Source organism: Neolamprologus multifasciatus, chromosome 7 (assembly GCF_963576455.1).
Source record: "Neolamprologus multifasciatus chromosome 7, fNeoMul1.2, whole genome shotgun sequence".
Lineage (NCBI taxonomy): Eukaryota > Metazoa > Chordata > Actinopteri > Cichliformes > Cichlidae > Neolamprologus > Neolamprologus multifasciatus.
In genome coordinates this window covers 44,965,260-44,984,116 of record NC_140445.1, presented here as the reverse complement: position 1 = coordinate 44,984,116, position 18,857 = coordinate 44,965,260, and the positions used below count along the sequence as shown (strand labels likewise).

The window sequence follows — 18,857 nt, the reverse complement described above, 5'->3', positions numbered from 1 at the left end:
ACAAACTGCAGTGCACCAATGTTAAAGTAATATCAACATTTTATAAATTTAGAGTCACCCTAAATTTGAAGTTTGACCAGTTTGACCTGTCCACCTGCTGAATGTGTAGCTGCTGTGGCACTGTATGCTACAGCAGCATTGGACCATAAAGAAGAAGTATCATGAATACACAAAGGAGCTTTAAAAAAATTATCTAGCCAACCGAGGAGAATGAATTTTCCTTCGCTGTCCAGATGGTGGTGTTGCAAGCTTTACAGTAGCATTACCTTATGCTGAGCATACTCAGGACCAGTTTACTAGTATTTCAGACAAGTGTGTAGCAGCGGTATGCCACACACACACACACACACACACACACACACACACACACACACACACACACCACCACCACCACCACCACAATCATTTCTAAATCAGGGGTCCTTATATATCAGTGCTCTGTTGACAAGGTCAGGATAGAACATCTTGACCTTGGTCACAGGAACCTTAAATAAAAAATTAAAAAAAAAAACTTTGTCAAAATTTACTTCTCTTTTCAAAGTGGTGGAGAAAGCAATCCTTTTATAGAAAACAAAAGTCACTTCCCCATGTTTGTTTATATTTGCGCGCGCGCGCACACACACACACACACACACACACCTACACACACACACACACACACACACACACACACACACTTTCTCTAATCAAATACCCTAAAAGGAGACGGTGACTTGTCGCCAGCCCAGTGAATTACACATACAACTTAAGTTGACAAAGAGGGGTGGGGCTTATGAAGTCTCGAGGCTTTGAAAAAGTGACACAGAACTGCTTGTTCATACAAACGCTTCCTCCTGCACTTCCTCTACTGCCAAACAACACTGATGCAGATTACTTCCTTGTTTGCAACACCAACTTTGTACCTCCTTCATACTTCAACCCGGCAGTGACAGCCCGAAGCAGCCCAGTGTCTGCTGGAACCTGCACTGACAAGGCTTCAGTCTGCTGACACCTGACAACGGTCTCTACAGTCCCAGGACGTTTTAGCTTTGTGCAAAGCCCTGCCAACAGTAAGTACACGGCACTCATAATGATTCTTTGTGTTTCCATTGTTTATATTAACTTTATGTCATCATCAGCACTTACCTCATTTGCATGGTGAGCTCTGGCAAACATACCTAGATATAGTTTGCATATAGATTAAATATCTTAATATGAAGGTGCATATTTCTATTTCTTTTTCTTTTTGCTTTTTTGGCTTCCAAAGGAGTGAGAATCTGTAGGTATTAAAACAAAATAAATGATATATCTTAAACTGCAATCTTAAGGCACAGTCAAACTTTTTTTAAGGCAACAGTTAGCTGTTAGCTCAACATTAAAACTGCTGCCTGACATCAAAATGTTTCTTTTTTCCTTTTTTCTTTTATTCTGAAACTTTGCTCCTAATGTTGAATTCACAGCATGTCTGTGGATGTATTCTTGCTCTCTTTACAACACAGTCCAAAACAAGTCTGATCAAGTGCGGCAGCCACACATTTCCCAACAGGTACCAACATGTGTCTTAGTTAACTAATACAAAAATAAATGGAAAAAACCCAAACAAAACTAGATGCCAACTAATTGCCTTAAAAACAGGTCTGGGCGGTATTCATTCTGTTTCCTTTGTTGTAGAGGAATAAATACAAGACTGCGTTACACCCTAGAAAGACACGAACCCGTGATACAGATCTAGTCAAATGACACTGATGAGCTTATGCATGGCATAAGAATAGTTCATGCACTCCAAAGAAGACACTGTGGCAACGACAAGTTTCCCACAAGTACCAAGTTGTCAGAATATCATTTCCCTATCATATCCCTAAAACTTTCCTCTTTTTAACATAATGTGAACACTCCAAATACAAGTAATGCATTTCAACTTCTTCTTTTGGCTACTCCCTTCATGGGTTGCCACATTGGATCATTTTCCTCCACTTCACACTATCCCTAGCATCCTCCTGTCACAACTCTGCATGTTCACCCTGTCCGCTAACAGTACCAGAGACGCTCCGGTATGGAAATCTCATTCTTGATGATCTCCATGTTTGACTTGTCACAGACTTTTTGTCCTTCCTGACGCAAACCTCCCCACTTTCCAGTTCACTGACTTCCTTTCAACTAATTCCAAGTTAAATCGGAGCATGATACACGAGCATTTCAAAAACTACGATAACTCAAACAGTCAAGTCAAAGTTGTGTAAAATCATGGTCCTCGGGGTGTGACTCTGGGTGTGACCGTCACACTAGCAAACAAAGGCAAGGAAGAAGGGATTGTGATGCGAGATAAGGCTGTACTGCTTTGCTAGGAGTCATTAAATGACACCTTTAACCTATGTCAAGTTTGAGTAAATGCTGCCTTACTGAACAACATATGTGTGCAGTGTTATTTATTAAAGCTTTGTTTCTTCTAGATCAACTCAAAATGAGTAAGAAAATCAACATGGCCCTTTTGAAGCAACAGTCGACACCATGCATGGGAAAGGGTGAGTAAATAAAACCATGCACGACAAACATAATATACAAAAGCACAACAAAAAGCGATCTCACTAAACTAACACAGGCATTCGTCTCACTCCCACGTATTCAAATGCAGCTATTAGACGGTTTATCACGCATCTGTTCACACACCACTTAAAGTTAAACTGTCTGCTGTCTGCAACCTTGAGTGGCTTTTTTGAACAGTGTGCGCTCCTTATAGGTGTGCTAAAAATGAGGGCAGTAAACAGATGAATCCAACTAACCAAACCACTAAATAATTTGCATACAAAGATGGACTGTTACCAGCAATGTGCTTCCTTTTACTGCAGTAAAGTTCATACTCGTGTTCTTCAGATTCTTTGCTACACAAATGCTTTTATGAATGATCTCTAATAGTATGTAAAATGGACTACTTGGTGTGTTTTGGATCATTGTGTGGCTGCATAACTCTGGTGAGGCGTGGTCGGCGGTGCCATGCGGACTGACCTGCACGGCATCCGTAATCACGCCCGCCTGTTAAAACACGGGGACTCAGTTGCTGGTGGATTTTTGTGGTGTGTTGAATGTGCGGATGGCAGCCTGTGAGCTGCAGCCGCAGCAAATAAAAATGGCTCAAAGCAACATCCTGTGATCCTGCCGTGCCTTATTCACGCCACAATAACCCAAGAGCTTCAGCTAAGCTCCAGGTCCTAAAGTAGGAAACAAGTCCAGATGACACTACCACAACAACTTGACCGGGGAATAATGTTCTTATTAATCCACAGAATATCTTGTCTTAAAATACCTAAAAGGCCTTTTTTGGTAAATGTGAGATGAGCCTTTTTTGGTCAGCAGTGGTTTTCACCTGGAACTCTTTCTTTCTTTCTCCCAATTTCTTATTATTGAAACGTGAACTCAAATCTTAACTGAGGAAAGTGAGGCCAGCAGTTCTTTGGATGTTGTTCTGGGATCTTTTGTGGCCACCTGGATGAGTTGTCGATGCATTCTTGGAGCAGTTCTGGTAGGCTGACCACTCCTGGGAAGCTTCACCACTGTTCCAAGTGTTCTCCATTTGTGGATAATGGCTTTCACTGTGGTCCCAAAACCTTCGAAATTGCTTTGTAACCCTTTCTGGACTGATAGATGCCAGTCATTTTGTTTCTCATTTGTTCTTGAGTTTCTTTAAATTTGAGGTCTCTAGCCTGCTAACATACCTCTATAATTGATTTGTTGGTTCAGCAGGTCTGGCTGTTGTCACGCCTGGGTGTGGCTCGTGAAAATGAACTCAGTTTTCCAAGAAGTCTGTTACTCACAGTTCATTAATAATTTAGCAAGAGGAGACCATTACTTTTTCCTACAGGGCCAGCTAGGTTTGATGGCTTTTCCCCCTTACTTTAGTGTTTACATGGTAAACACCGTGACTGTAGCTGCCAGTACTTACTTTTTGTCCTACTGCCCCATATCACAGATCAGAGCTCACATGTTAGCAGCCAGTTGTGACATACCAGCTTGCATTAGCACCCCATGTTACCCTGACGCGCTCAATACCCTAAAATAGAGATAGAAGGACACTCAATACAACAACAACAACTAGCAGCTGCATCATACATACAGGCAGTGGACCAAATAAACAGCAGAGCAAAGCCCGACAGAGTCAGTCAGAGAGAAAACCCTGAAGAGAAGCATCACAGAGACAAGAAATATACAGTCACCAGAACTCAGAACAGTTTACATAGGTGTTGTGTCAGCAGCACTCAGCTGTTTTATAAGTCCTGCCACTGAGTGCCATACCTGTAGAAGTGGCGGTGCCAAAGCTAAGAGGTAAGGGGTCCACAAGAGACAGAACCAGATACGTGAAAGCTGAAATACCTGACTCAACAGGCAGAGACTGAAAGAGCCAAACATGGCCCAAATCACGACAGAAGGTAAGAGACAGATAGTGCTACCCCTACTGATTTTATGTTTCTATTAAAAAAAGACTATGAAATGTGATGACAACTATTCAAAGAGTAATTTCAAAGAAGAGTTTCAAAGATGTTTATTCAGTGGCTACTGCCTGAGGCACAGAAGCAGCTAGATTTGACTTTCTGAGTGATGCTATAAGTACAGCAGTCTTTAGCTGAGGAAACAGGTGGATATTTATATATACTATAAGTGAGTATTTTGAAATACTGGCACATTTTATTGATTTTTTTTCTTTTTGTGTAACACACTGAAAATTTAAAAATCATTCCAAAATTGAAATTTTATTATAATATTTCAGAATTTCAGTTTAATTGACGTTTCCAACATAGTCAGAGGATTTGTGAATGTTAGGTTTTTATAACTGGGGGGTTGTAATACATCAAGGTCATCCAAGAGACTGTTGAGCTGTTCCAGCATGGAGAGAGTACACATGCTGAAAGGCTCATCAGAAACAGCAGCTCCCAAAATGTGCTAGCCAAGGAACAGGCAGCAAGCGTGTCAGTGTGAGGGCAAATGTTAACGGTATCATCTGTGAAGAATTCCAGATCACTCAGAGGTTTCAGACTGAGTGTTGTGTAAACCAGTAGGGATGCAGTGTGCAGCTAAGAAGTTTGGCATCTGATACACTGGAGCTGCATGTGCTATCGTGTGCTTGTTGATTCCAGTATCCTCACACGGATATATTCTGGATGTGTCCCAGTGACCCCCATGGACTGCAACGTTAATATCCACAGTGATGACACGGTGATCAGAATATCCAAAAATCTCAACTGATGATGGGATGTTGGGTAGCAACAGTAGCTGTCACACTGTGGGAATTAAACAAGGGGGAGAAGCTATTAAAAAATAGAAAACCAATCTGCTGTCATTCATCTGCTGAAAATACAAGATCAGGGGGTCCTGAGTTCAGAAATAGCATGTCATGCATTAATACAAATAAACTTGACTGTTTCCCACCAAAAAGCCTTGAGAACCAAAATGATGGCATGCTCATGACTGCTGCTCTAACAACGGGGTCAAATATTTCCTTTCCATTTACGAGACTGGAAAAATCCTGTGAACTACATACAGGATATCTGTCTGAAGATTCTTGAATGTACGTTACTGATGCCTACCATTCAATAGCAGACCTGTATCAAGTCTGGCACCCTTGCAAACCTAAAACAATGTAACAGAAGCCAATCAATATTTGCATGAGCCTGAACTAACCTTCTGATAATATTACATGGTAAATGTCAAAATAAGGAAAGACGGACTTCCCAGGGCAAACTGCAGCAGCAATGATAATATAAACTTCAACAGCTGTGCTTTTCCACATGTTTGAATGTGGCACGTTTGTTGGTGCCAGACAGGCGAGTATTTTTGAAGCCACTTTTCTGCTGGGATTTTCCCTCACATATATCTGTAGGGTTTACAGAGGATGGTTTGAACGGCAGTTCTCTGGGCAAAATCAGCAGGGAATGGCCAGACTGCTACAGGCTGATAGGAAGCCAACAGTAAATAAGACCACACCAGGTGCCACAGGAAACTGAGGCTACAGTTCACACATGGTCATCAAAAGTGGACAACAGAAGACTGGAAAAATGTTGCCTGGTCTGTCTCAGGTTTTTAGCATAAACACCATGAAAGCACCAATTTATCCTGCCTTGGATCAGTGGGTCAAAGTAGTGGTGGTGGAGTAATGATGTGGCACAACTTATCATTACTGAAACACTACATTTTAAACAGTAATGCGTTTAAATGCTGACCATTTCAATGCCTGTATTACAGTGTAAAGTTTACAATGTACCATCTTCTGATGGTTGCTTGCAGCAGGATAGTGCAGCATGTCACAGAGTTCACATCATCCCAAACTCATTTCTTGACCACATTGCACTCAAACGGCCTCCACAGTCCCCGGACCTCAATCTGACAGGGAACCTGGCTTCATAGCATCTCTGAGGAATGTTTCCAGCAGTTTGTTGAATGCATGCCACAAAGAGTTAAAGTTGTTCCAACCTGGAACGAGGTGCAACCCAATGAAGTGCCCGCTGACTGTATATTACTTATTACAAAATAAACATGAAACTAATGGTGTCACAATATACCAGTAAGGATGATGACAACCATAAATAATAATAAAAAAAAATACAACCTCACGAATCATTATGTCATTTTTGTTTTGCAAACGTTTACGCAGCTCTGGTTTCACAAGTTCCATCAACATGATATTTCCTACATAAATATATCTTGCTTATATCACAGCACTTCAGTCACATCTAATTAACACGCGGCGATGCACCGACAGAGGTGCACTGTGTAAGCAGGAGCTTTCAGTGTTGTTGCTTTTCCTGCTGTCACATACCGTCCTCAGTGCGGTGTGCTCTCAGAACACGCGGCCAGACTTGGACACACAAATTTGTTTACTGTAACTTACCTGTTGCACTGGCAGCAAGCACTGAAACACGAGTCAGCCACTGTTAACGATCAACACTTTACCGAGTTCTTTTGATTCCTCGGAGGCGTTCGATGGAAGACAAAACACTGCTCAGTAGACCATTTAACACTTTATTTCTCTTTCACATTACTTCTAGAAGGGAGATGCGTCCTGCATGACACGTTGCCGCGGATCTCAAAATGGTGGTGCGCCCCTAACAGTTTTATTACAGAAGCTCTCTTATTCTAGTCTAAACAACAGTGTCTCAGTAACTTTCCACTAGAGATGGTCCCCTCTTATCTACTTTTTCCAAGGCAAGTGTGAGCGAGCGTCTACAGCTTTCTACTCCCCAAGGACACATGATCTAATGCCTTTATTTTTCAGGGCTGTGTCCACTCAATACTACACTATATGACTTTATAACACTTATTAATAAAAAAGCATAGCATTATTGAGGCACTGCAAATTATTTAATTCCAACACCACTCAAGACACGTTCTCTGGTCTGTGTGTTGAAATGGGAAGCTGGAAAACAGCCCCACAACCAACCGTCCTCACTCCGGATTATGTTTCTGGTATTCATGTTTACTGTCATTACTAACATAATGTTATTTCTTCTTTAAGCACTCCCATATTTAAACCCGTTTATGAGACATAACATGTCAGTATTTTGTTCCATTTTAGATTTCAAACATAATTATGACATAACTCCACTCCGACTAATAATGACCAGCATTGGAATGACAGAAGCATTCTGAAATATGATTAGATTAAATTTTTAAACACTACTTTTACTGGTAAGAAAAATACAGGTAGTCGCTAAAAAAATGTTCTCAATTTTTTTCAGATTTACCACGCCTTTTCCCAAAAGTGTCAATACACGAGGTGGATGAGAGGATTCGTCTGATGGCAGAGAAGGTGTACGCCTTTGCTCTGAAGGAGGAAGACAGCAAGGATACTCTGGCTCTGTTCACTGTCCCAGAAGACTGTCCCATTGGTCTGAAAGAGACTAGAGAGAAGGAGCTGCAAAAGGAGATGGCTGAACAGCAGTCTCAGGAGTCAGTTAAGAGGTATGGATTAGAAACATGCTTAACTGAACATGTCTCTCTTTCTGGATAGCCAAAAAAGAACAAATAAAACCATCAAAAAATGCTCAGCATAAATAGTGCTTGCTTCTTTTCCCTCTGTGTAACTAGGAAGAAGAGTTTCAAGTTGAAGCGGTCACAGTCGGTATCTTTACAGATGCCTCCTGATTGGACAACTACCCCAGCGCAAACACCCGCCACTGCTGAATCTTTGCCTTCAGACTCCTACCCAGACTTCCAGAGAGTTACCATCAGTGGAGATTACTGTGCAGGGGTAATCAACGAGAATAGTCCATATGTTGAAATATAAAAGATGGACCACAGCCTAGTGAGGAAATATACCATAAAAAACAACTCATTTTTAAATTCAGACCAATGATGTGGTAAAATGCATGTTTGGCCTATGAGAGACATATTTTTGCCCAGAATTAAAAAGTCGATCCACTCTATACTTATAAAATGACATTTTCACACAAGAAAAAGAAAAACATGACAGTTGTTCTTTTCTTGTTAAAACTTCATTCATGGCTGTAAGCTGACAGGGCAACAGGAGAGATCCTTCATTTAGCTCGGTGCCATAGTTTAAATAGATTATTGCAATCTTTAAAGGCCATCTTGAACCTTTAAGACACCGTGGTTAAACACAAACAAAAGTCAAAAATTAACAACCTTACGATGTTTCCAGATCACAGTTGAGGACTATGAGCAAGCAGCCAAGGGTCTCCTCAAAGCCCTGTTCATCCGAGAGAAGTACTCCAGGCTGGCCTACCACCGATTTCCAAGGATCACTGCCCTGTTCCTGCGAAATGCTGAAAATGAGAGGTGGCTAGAAGAGGATGAAGTCCTGCCAGGTTTACTAAACTTTTCCTTTTTGGTGTCAAAAATGTCCAATTTAATCTTCCTGTAAAAGTGCACGTTTTGTAATTTTCCATCTACTCGCTCACACACACAGCAAGAGGTTATGTACAACATGTGCAAGTGCAGGTATTTAACCAGCTCAGCTGTTTAACCAATGAAATACTCCAACATGGAGAGGAAAATGAGCAAGGCCATTAATATTAAGGGTTCAGGTTTCAGTTCCTCAAACAATTCACACAGAGAGCAGAAACAATATTAAACTTACGATGGATGCCAACTCCAATATTCAATAAAAGTGCTCAGACCAGTTTAAACAACTCACTAATGATTTGATGTTTAGTTGTGTATTGGAGATAAAGATAAAACTTACTGTGTGCCACCTATTCTATGCAGAGCTAATTTAAGACCTCTCTGTATGTGTGCCAGAGATGGTGTGAAGTGTCTGTGAGCCAAGGTCAGTCAGCCTGTTTCTGACAACAGATAATGTCGTCAGAAACAGAACCTGAAAATATTCCAGACAACAGATAAAGAAAACGTACAGTCTTAAATATAACTCCAGTGTAATAAAGTTTACCGGCCTTAAATTATCTTACTCTTTGTTATAATTTTTGCTCATTTTGATACATTTAAGGTTAAGTTCAATCACTTGCTGTTACTTGCTGTACAAATTAAAAAGTAAAACAAACACACAAAGAGAACAAAACAAAACTCAGTCATAATTAAAAGCCAAAGTTTAGGTTTAAGTGAAAAATAAATAAAAGATACTGTATAATTTCACCCTTCCTGAATACACTGGGAAGGTTATACAAGCATGGAAATATCAGAGCTCAAACCTGATTGGGCGATGCCTGACGCAGAGCCTAAAAAACTGACCTCAAATGAGTCAAGAGAAAGACTTGGAGAGTTGGAATTATGTACTAGCCATCATTTCATTCAAATGTCAGAGGTCTATTCGACTCATTTCCAGTTCCTTTTTTTGTATTCTTACACTTCACCAGAGAAGCTTTGCATGATTTTGCACACTTCAAAACAATACTTCTTTATCTCAGCACCTGGGTACATCTCAATGTGTGAAACAAGCCATCTTAGCTCCTTTACCTGCCCTCACACAGTCTTTCTTCTGATTGGATCTCCCTCATAAACAGAAGGTCTAAATAACAGGTGTGTGGCCAGGGCTTTGAGCCTGAAATGAAGGTATTAAGGATATTTGCTCTCTTTGATGAGGCTGACATCCTTATTTAAAATTGCCAGTATTCAATAGGAGCAATTATTAATTTAACAGTATATTTGTATGTGGTAGAAAATAAGGAAAAATACACTTTAAACTTTTTACATTTTATTCTATAACCAACACTTCAGAGAGTGACTGTTTTTGCAAATAACTTCTGATTGAGCTGCTGTCATCATCTGCAGACATCTTTCCTTACCCCCATGAAGGGGAGGACCCATACTCCATGGAGGGTATTCCTGAAGACCTGAACTATGAGCTGCAGATAAAGGATGGTATAATTCATGTTTATGAGAGTGCTGAGGCCCTGAAACAGGAGCAAGCTTACAGCCTTCCTTACCCCGACCTCGAGACCTTTGCTATAGACCTGAGCCATGTACTTGCAATGATAGCTGACGGCCCAACGTGAGTGCAAAAGCTTAGTCAATATTTCTAACAGATTGACATTACGAACCTTTTGACTGATACCGAATGACATTTATTACATTTTACTCGTAACTGTTTCGTTATTTTGCTTCGCAGAAAATCCTACTGCCACAGACGGCTGAACTTCCTGGGCTCCAAATTCTACCTGCATGAAATGCTGAATGAAATGGCGGAGCTAAAAGAGCTGAAAAGAGTCCCACACAGAGACTTCTACAACGTTAGAAAGGTTGGCTGAAATCTTTCTGCTCAGTCTGCGATGCCCCAGACAGAGGAGAGGGGCTGACGCACTTAGAGCAGAAGCTATTCATAACTTTAGTGCTCTCAGTATAAATAAATATCACTTTATAGGGATGCTGTGAGTTGTCCAGTAAACCCCGTGCCACTGTCTGACTTGTGTCAAACACAGGTGGATACACATATACATGCTGCCGCTTGCATGAACCAGAAGCATCTGCTGAGATTCATAAAGACCACATACCAGACTGAAGCAGATCGAGTGGTCTTGGAAAAAGGCAGTAAGAAGCTCACACTCAAGGAAGTCTTTGACAGCCTCCACATGGACCCGTACGACCTCACTGTAGACTCTCTGGACGTGCACGCTGTAAGAGAACTCAAAGCTTTCTACTTGTTCCTATGTCAGCATTACCTTGTATAAATAGAAATTGTCCTTGATGCAAACAGTTGAGGCAATAACTCAGTGACTATAAATGACCGTTTGGTTGTTTATCTTTACAAACAGCTTAACAGTTCCTGTTAATTTCTACTGCAGTCCCTTTAATGAAATGAAAATGTTGTGATCGCCACTGCGCTGCATGAGCCTCACTGTCTGACCGATCAATTATTCTTCTAGGGAAGGCAAACCTTTCATCGGTTTGATAAGTTCAACTCAAAATACAACCCTGTGGGGGCCAGCGAGCTGCGGGAGATTTACCTGAAAGCGGACAACTACATCAAAGGAGAATACTTTGCACGTCTCATTAAGGTATAGTATGAGTTAAAGCGCTAACACCACTTGAAGGCCTGCTTAGCTGTAGCTAAACTGAAATTATGTAAAGGCATCAAACTACATGCAGAATTTATTTGCTCTTGTTTTGGCCTGTCATGTTTGACACACGTGCGTGCAGGTAAATAGCCAAGGTGGAGAACAAAAAAGGAACTACTTTACATTATTCATGTTGAAACAGATCCAGATGGTGACAAAATAGGAGGCACAGATGTAATTCGACAATTAAATAATGACATTTATACTTTTCTTCTGTCAGTCTCTTTGAGACAGATAACTGAAGGACATTATCAGCCACTTCTCAAGTGAATCTCTATTAAGTATAAATTCATTTAGAGCTACAGATGTACAGTTCTTGTCCTGGTTTGCAGTCTCAGTGTGCCAGTTGATCTACAGTGCAGAACAAGCACTACCAATGAGAGCTACAGCCTCATATTGAGCTTTACAAGATCCTGTTAGCAGCTGAATAATAATGAGGACAACTAGTTAGTAGAGCCAGCTGTCACGGAAAGCATGAAGGCCTTTTTTTCCCATTCAGACAAAAGATATACAAAAATACAAGATGCTAAAGCAAGCCAACAAATATGAGGCGTGACCTAATAAAGCCTATGTGTGGGAAACAGTGCATTTACTCATGTTTAAACTTGAAACTGTAGCCTGTTGTTTGACTACAATTGACATTTTTATCAGCACAACTTGAACTGATCCCACAGAAAAGGAGGAAATTGACCTGGATATAAACTGGCTACAGTTAAAGCAATGAAGTACAGGCCACCATCCCATCATATGTTCAGGATGTTCCCAGTTTTGTTCCCATATTTTTTTCTAGACATTATGACATCACTGTGGAAAAAGCCCAAACATAAATAATCAAATGAACAATGGCTAAATTCCACAAAGCTGCTTTTACTTATTAAGGCGCTGGTGTTGTGCATGCTGAGTCACTGTGACATTTTGATACAATCAAATGTTGCTACACGTACAAAGATTTGAGTCATATTCATGATGAATTGGAATAAGATATATATATGCCTCACACGCACTGGTAGTGCTGCTCATCTAAGCGATGCTTTGGAATATGCAGTAAAAAGCACTTTGCTGAAACTTGGAAACAGCACAGACACAAAGTGTTGCCATATCCGTCCACTGAGCAGTTACAACTAGTCACTTCTGCTTTATCAAGAAACATCCTGTTTCTTCCTGTGGTTTGTTATCCGTTTCAGGAAGTCGCCGCGGAGCTGGAGGAGAGCAAATACCAACATGCCGAGCCCCGTCTGTCAATTTACGGCCGCTCTGCGAGCGAGTGGGAGAGCCTAGCGACATGGTTCATCCAGCATAAGGTCCACTCGCCCAACATGAGATGGATGATCCAAGTGCCCAGGATTTAGTAAGCATCAACTGAAGGCTAAATCCAGCATAATTGGGTTCTGAATAATTACACTTCTCAGTCAGCTGTTTTCAATAAGCAAACAAACTGTAAAATGTTTATGTCATATGCAGAAAGATGGGTTAAATTTGCTCATCTTGTCTTGCAGTGATATTTTCAAGTCAAAGAAATTAATCCCAAGCTTTGCCAAGATACTGGAGAATGTGTTCCGCCCCCTCTTTGAGGCTACAATCAACCCTCAAAAGCACAAAGCAGTCCACGTGTTCTTAAAATATGTAAGTGTCAAAAGGGAGAAGTTTTTAGTGATGGGATTTCCGGCTTTTTTTAGAGATCCGGCTCTTTCGGCTCGGCTCACTAAAAAGAGCCGGCTCTTTTGGCTCTGAACCGGCTCTTCAGGTTGTTTTGTTGCTTTAATTATTTAATCATTAACAATAATATAAAATTATGCAGAAAAGGAATTACTAATGTAAAAAAAGTGGTTTTATTTATATATGTTTATTTATGGCCCCTAGAGACAAAGCACGTACAAACTCTAAAACACATTTCTAGCGTTAACTGAACTTCCAAAACAGAGCTACCCAGATCACTTAAATTACACAATTGAAAGCATGTGTGTATTGTTTGTGTATTTATAGATAAGCACTCATATTTATTCAAATAATTAAAAAAAAATTATTTTACCTGTTACTACCACACACCAAATCCGGTTGTTGATACTTCCTGGCTTGTGTAGCCACTAGGTAACAAAAGCTCAACACTGCGCCCTGCATCCTGGAGCACTTCTGTTGTCTTTTTTACGTGATTCTGAGTTTTTACGTGGTTTGGAGTTTGTACATGCTTTGTCTCTAAGGGCCACCATAAATATACTTTATTTATTCACTCCACATAAAATGTAATAAATAAATCATATAATACAAAAAACAACTATTTACATTTTCAGCTTTTTCCTTTTAAACAAATTTAACATGAAACAAAACAAAACACTGCAAACCACAACACAATTAAATATAAATTAAAATATTAAAACAAAAAGAAGATGCACATTCTCTGTCATATGGGCCTGCATGATTTCTGAATCCTTTATCATCTGCAACTGAAAATAGTGGATGATTACTATACCTTTCTAATGTGACTTGTTGTCCCTCGCTCTCTTTCTCTCTGGCTCTGTTCCTGTGCTGCTGCGAGTGTAACTAACGCCCCTCCCCCCTCTGCCCAGCTCAAAGTACAGGCCGCGCGTGCGGAGTTTAGCGGAAAAAAGGGCGAGAGAGAGGGTGAGAGAAAGAAAAAAAAAAAAAAAAACTCACGGCTCCCAATAAGGAGCCAGCTCGCGTCGTTCACTTCAAAGAGTCGGCTCTAAGAGCCATTTCGTTCGCGAATGACCCATCACTAGAAGTTTTAATGTGCAATAGCAGCCATATACAGACATGAAAAAATGTAATGGTACCTTTCCACAATTAAATAAACAAAAAACATAATCATCTGATTCTTATATCAGCTTACAGAAGAATCAGATGATTATTTTATGCTACTTAACAAAATGAAAATGGCAGGACAAAAAACAAGGTGGTGGCCTTAATATAATACTTTGTGGCAACACCTTTTGCAGCCATCAGTACCAACAAGTGATCTCTGTACTTCACAATAAGACGTCTGCATTTCCAAACAACAGGTAGTTTGGCCCACTCTCTCATGTTTGAAGGATGCTGACTCCACACTGCACTTTCAGATGTTTCCATAGATGCTTAATAGGATTAAGATCCTGTCTCATGGAGTGCCATTTAAGAATAGTCCAAAGTTTTATTCCCAGCTATACATGCTTTTAGCTGCATGTATTGGGTCATTATCTATGACCTGCGACTGAGGCTGAGCTTTCTGACACTGAGCAGTATTTTTCACACCAGCATGCTTTGGTACTCTCTAGACTTCATTGTGCTCTGCCCAGATTATATGTTTCCTGTGTCAGATGAAACAAAGCTGCCCCAAAACAAAAGCATCCCCTTACATGTTTCACAGTAGTCTTGGTGTTCTTCTCTTATAAGGGTTCATTTTTCCTTTCAACAAAGAGCTGATGTGGGTGGCTAAAAAGCTCCAGGTCTTTCTCCTCAGTCCAAAGGACATTTTCTTAGAAACTTTGGAGCTCGTTTTGGTGAATTCCACTGAAATGATTCATTGTTTCAATAAACTGCAAGGAAACAAATGTATCCACGTCTGTCCGTTCATTTCAGTGTTGTGTTATATATACTTTATGTTTTGCAAATGTGCTGATGAGAATCTGTTTTCCTGTAGGTGACGGGATTTGACAGCGTGGATGACGAATCTAAACACAGCGACCACATGTTCTCTTACAAGAGCCCGAAGCCTGAGGCATGGACCACAGATGACAATCCTCCCTACACCTATTATCTGTTCTACATGTATGCCAACATAATGGTTCTCAACAACCTCCGCAAGTAAGCCCTGCCCATTAATCTCATTTAATGCTACGTGGTTTCCATGTAGTAGTGCACAAAGTAATTATGGACCGTTCTACAGGCAAAGAGGACTGAACACCTTCCTGTTCCGTCCCCATTGTGGAGAGGCGGGTTCCATCACTCATCTTGTCTCCGCCTTCCTGACAGCTGACAACATCTCCCATGGACTCAACCTTAAGAAGGTTAAAACCTTAAAATCATATTGAGGTTTGATACTCAGCGTCTTGTGTTTGCTGATGGCACAAGATGCCGGCAGATGATATTTTCTGCAAACAGGTCCATCAGTAACGAGCAGTGACACGCTAATCCACACGAGTGCTTGTTTTTAGCTGTCACATTTTAGCTTTGCATTAAGCTTCATTTCAGGACCCCAAGTCCCTCTCCAATGTGCTCATAGGAGAATAAAAAGAGCTTGTTTAAGTAAGATGTGTTGGGTAGAATACCATTTACCATCCAGTTGATGTCTAAACACCAGAGAAGTTCCTGCTGTGTAATATAATATCCGACTAAATGTTAAGAGAAAAATAAACAGCCAACAGATGAGGTTAAACACTGCATGTATAAATATGTAGGAAAGATTTAAAACAGTTAATCACATTCTCTAATAATTGCATCATGTTTTCAATACTGCTCAAATTTGGAACACATTGCATTATTGCACACGGACGACATTAGATTAGTATGACAAGTGTTGCTAAGATTAGCGCTGCAGCCCTTAACATCCAAATGCCTGTGCAAAGAATGTAGCTACATGTTGCTCCAGTCAGTTATGTCAGTTTACATGGACACATCTTCCATACAAGCACTTTCCAGAGTGCATGTTTAAAGCTTTTTCTCTGTCACAGAGAGAGAGGGGAGTGCTGCCATCTTCTGGGCTCCATAGCCCAAGGTTTGTTGTGTCATAACATAAGATATGGTTTCTAAAAGCATCATTTAAACATCTTGTCATCTACTTATGCACATCTGCAAGGAAAAAAGACAATATGACAACTCAAAAACTTTGCAGGACAAAAACCTTTTGAATTTTGATGAGAAAGTCAATATTGATTTAACGCTTAGTTTTGAATAACGTCTTATAATTAGGAAGACTTGCGTGTCTGCACCATCTACAAAACGTTTCCCTTGAACTTCTACTTGTTCTGCTTGTAATTTCATTAAGTTTTCCCACAAATAAGATGAAAATAACAAAACAAAATTGTTCTATTCGCATTACTGTGTTGTGTCTCCTCACCAGAGCCCAGTGTTGCAGTATCTATACTACCTGGCCCAGGTCCCAATTGCCATGTCTCCACTGAGCAACAACAGCCTGTTCCTGGAGTACTCCAAGAACCCCCTGAGAGAGTTTCTGCACAAGGGCCTGTGTGTGTCCCTGTCCACCGACGATCCCATGCAGTTCCACTACACCAAGGTCAGAAACACAGGAGAATATTTTATTTACCTTTTCACAGTCACTTTGATCACAGTAATTTGCTCCAGTCTGGTGACGTCTGTGAGACTAATTGAATAATCACTGTCAGTATGTGGTGCACAGAGAAATACAAGAAATTTCTCTCTTCTTGAAGGGTGCTGTAGAAATAGACCTGCCAGCCTAATCATAACATTTCATTTGTTAATATCAGTTTTTTGAAACATTTCAGGAGGCCTTGATGGAGGAGTATGCCATTGCAGCTCAGCTGTGGAAGCTGAGCACTTGTGATTTGTGTGAGATTGCCAGGAACAGTGTTGTGCAGAGTGGCCTCTCACATGAGGTAAGGTCAGACCTTTTGTGCTTGGGGGATGCTCTCTTTAAAAGTCCTTATTGTAAAATGATGTGTTTGATACAACAGATACAATGGATAAAATAATAGATAAAATAAAAATGTCTTTATTTTTTTGTCCCAAACTTTTGTATTAAACATGAACTCAAGTTGATCTGCTGCCAGGGTTGTTTAAAAAGACAAAATCAGTACTTTTTGGAAGTTTGAAATCCTGTTACTTCTGGTGTAAAACAAACAGCATTTCATTAAAAAAAAAAAATGCTTTATACAAACAGTCACATATAAAGGTGGTAGTGTGATGGTCTGCTGCTGCTTTGCTTCTTCAGGAGCTGGATGACTTTTTATTATTAATAAAAGATCAGTTCATGCCCTGAAGTTCAAACTGACTTGGCAGTGCAGACTTACTGAAAGCTAACTAATTTCCCAAAATTCTACAATATTCCAATAATTTCTTTCGAAAACTTTATTGCTCACAAAAATGTCAATCGGCACATCCAAGAAGAACCCTAAAATATGTCCTTCACATTAGTACCGATCCTATTACCACTGAAAAGCTAGACAAGATAATGTCTGACAGTCTAATAGTACTGACTTCATTGACTGCATATTTATTCTGTGCAATCTCTTTTTTTTTTTATGAAATCCAAACCCCACAATGAGTTATATCTGGAAAATATTATATCTATTTGCAACTTTCCAACCTACATCTTTTTAACCGTGCTCCCTATAGGAGAAGAAACACTTCATTGGGCCCAACTACCTACAGGATGGACCAGACGGCAATGACATCAGGCGGACAAATGTAGCACAAATCCGCATGGCCTATCGCCACGAGACTCTGTGCAATGAGCTCAGTTTTCTAGTGGACGCAGTGAAAACCGAGTTCGGCCACAGTTCAGCTCAGTGACCGAACACACCAACACAAACTGTGCTTGGATATGTCACACAGGGATAAAGGGGCACAGGCTAGACAGCACAATCTTTTAAACACCCTCTAAAGGTTCCTGATGCTTATTAGGAAAAAATGCAGTGTTTTCTACATATTTGATGCTTGTTGGTAAAGGTGGCGGTGTTTTGACCTCATGTCACAAAATGAAAATGTGATTGTAACACCTTCCAGTCAGCATGTATATCGTTTCATCAGAATAACAGTCTATTTTCATTTTGCAAGTTGTTTACTGTGGATGTGGCTATTGGATTGACACATTAAGAAGGGGGAAATGGTTTAAAAGTTAGAAAGCAACAACTGATTTTTGTTCTGCATGTTCTCTGCTTGAAGATAATATACATTTGGGGTCAGACTATGCCGTGTGCATGGATTTCAGGCACGAGCATAATTCTGACAGACGTTAATGAAAGGCCAGGTAAACCATTACAGTGAAATCTGTATTTAAGACCTGTGTTACTCTCGCAAACATGTAACTGTTTAGAATTTTCTTTTTATATATGTGATGTCATTTTTAAATCGTTTTCCATTCCTAAAATAAAGGCTACAGAAATGTCAGAGATGTTTGTCATGAACTTTCTTTGAACCAACCTGCCAATAAGTTACAGAGGAAACAGATGCTGTTTAAACTGAGCAATCGTCTGCTGCCTGCACACGGCATGCAAGGGGAGAGGTTTCAAAACCTTCCACACATGTGAGTGTTTTATCATCATGATAGCGGAAGCAGGCACAGTTGTGATCAGGAATACAAATTTCTAATTGCAAAAGAGGGATCATAATGTCAGCAAATATTTCTGAATCTTCTTTGAAGCCAAACATCTGACACTAATTTGATAAGAA

At 40.2% G+C, this 18,857-nt stretch overlaps 1 protein-coding gene across 2 annotated transcripts; it reads left to right on the top strand.

The window, feature by feature from the left end:
* Positions 1–803: 803 nt before the first annotated feature.
* Positions 804–18,575, top strand: ampd3b (adenosine monophosphate deaminase 3b). 2 transcript variants are annotated; one of them, XM_085167823.1, is made up of 16 exons: positions 804–1,049; positions 2,430–2,501; positions 7,704–7,926; positions 8,053–8,215; positions 8,627–8,792; positions 10,213–10,432; positions 10,550–10,679; positions 10,860–11,054; positions 11,304–11,435; positions 12,680–12,843; positions 12,992–13,118; positions 15,130–15,293; positions 15,376–15,496; positions 16,549–16,722; positions 16,952–17,062; positions 17,802–18,575. In XM_085167823.1, exons 2-16 carry the CDS (start codon positions 2,441–2,443, stop codon positions 17,976–17,978), a joined length of 2,328 nt encoding a protein of 775 aa, XP_085023949.1. In that variant the 5' UTR covers positions 804–1,049; positions 2,430–2,440; the 3' UTR covers positions 17,979–18,575. The 2 variants fall into 2 exon arrangements, with proteins under 2 accessions (XP_085023949.1, XP_085023950.1); XM_085167824.1 differs by lacking the exons at positions 804–1,049; positions 2,430–2,501 and adding an exon at positions 2,514–4,400.
* The last annotated feature ends 282 nt before the right edge of the window (positions 18,576–18,857 follow it).

Bases quoted from the DNA above. Each gene is read 5' to 3' on its own strand.
- ampd3b (XM_085167823.1), top strand. From the start codon at position 2,441: ATGAGTAAGAAAATCAACATGGCCCTTTTGAAGCAACAGTCGACACCA. The intron at 2,502-7,703 runs GTGAGTAAATAA...AATTTTTTTCAG, and splicing joins GACACCATGCATGGGAAAGG to ATTTACCACGCCTTTTCCCA. The intron at 15,294-15,375 runs GTAAGCCCTGCC...ACCGTTCTACAG, and splicing joins GTTCTCAACAACCTCCGCAA to GCAAAGAGGACTGAACACCT.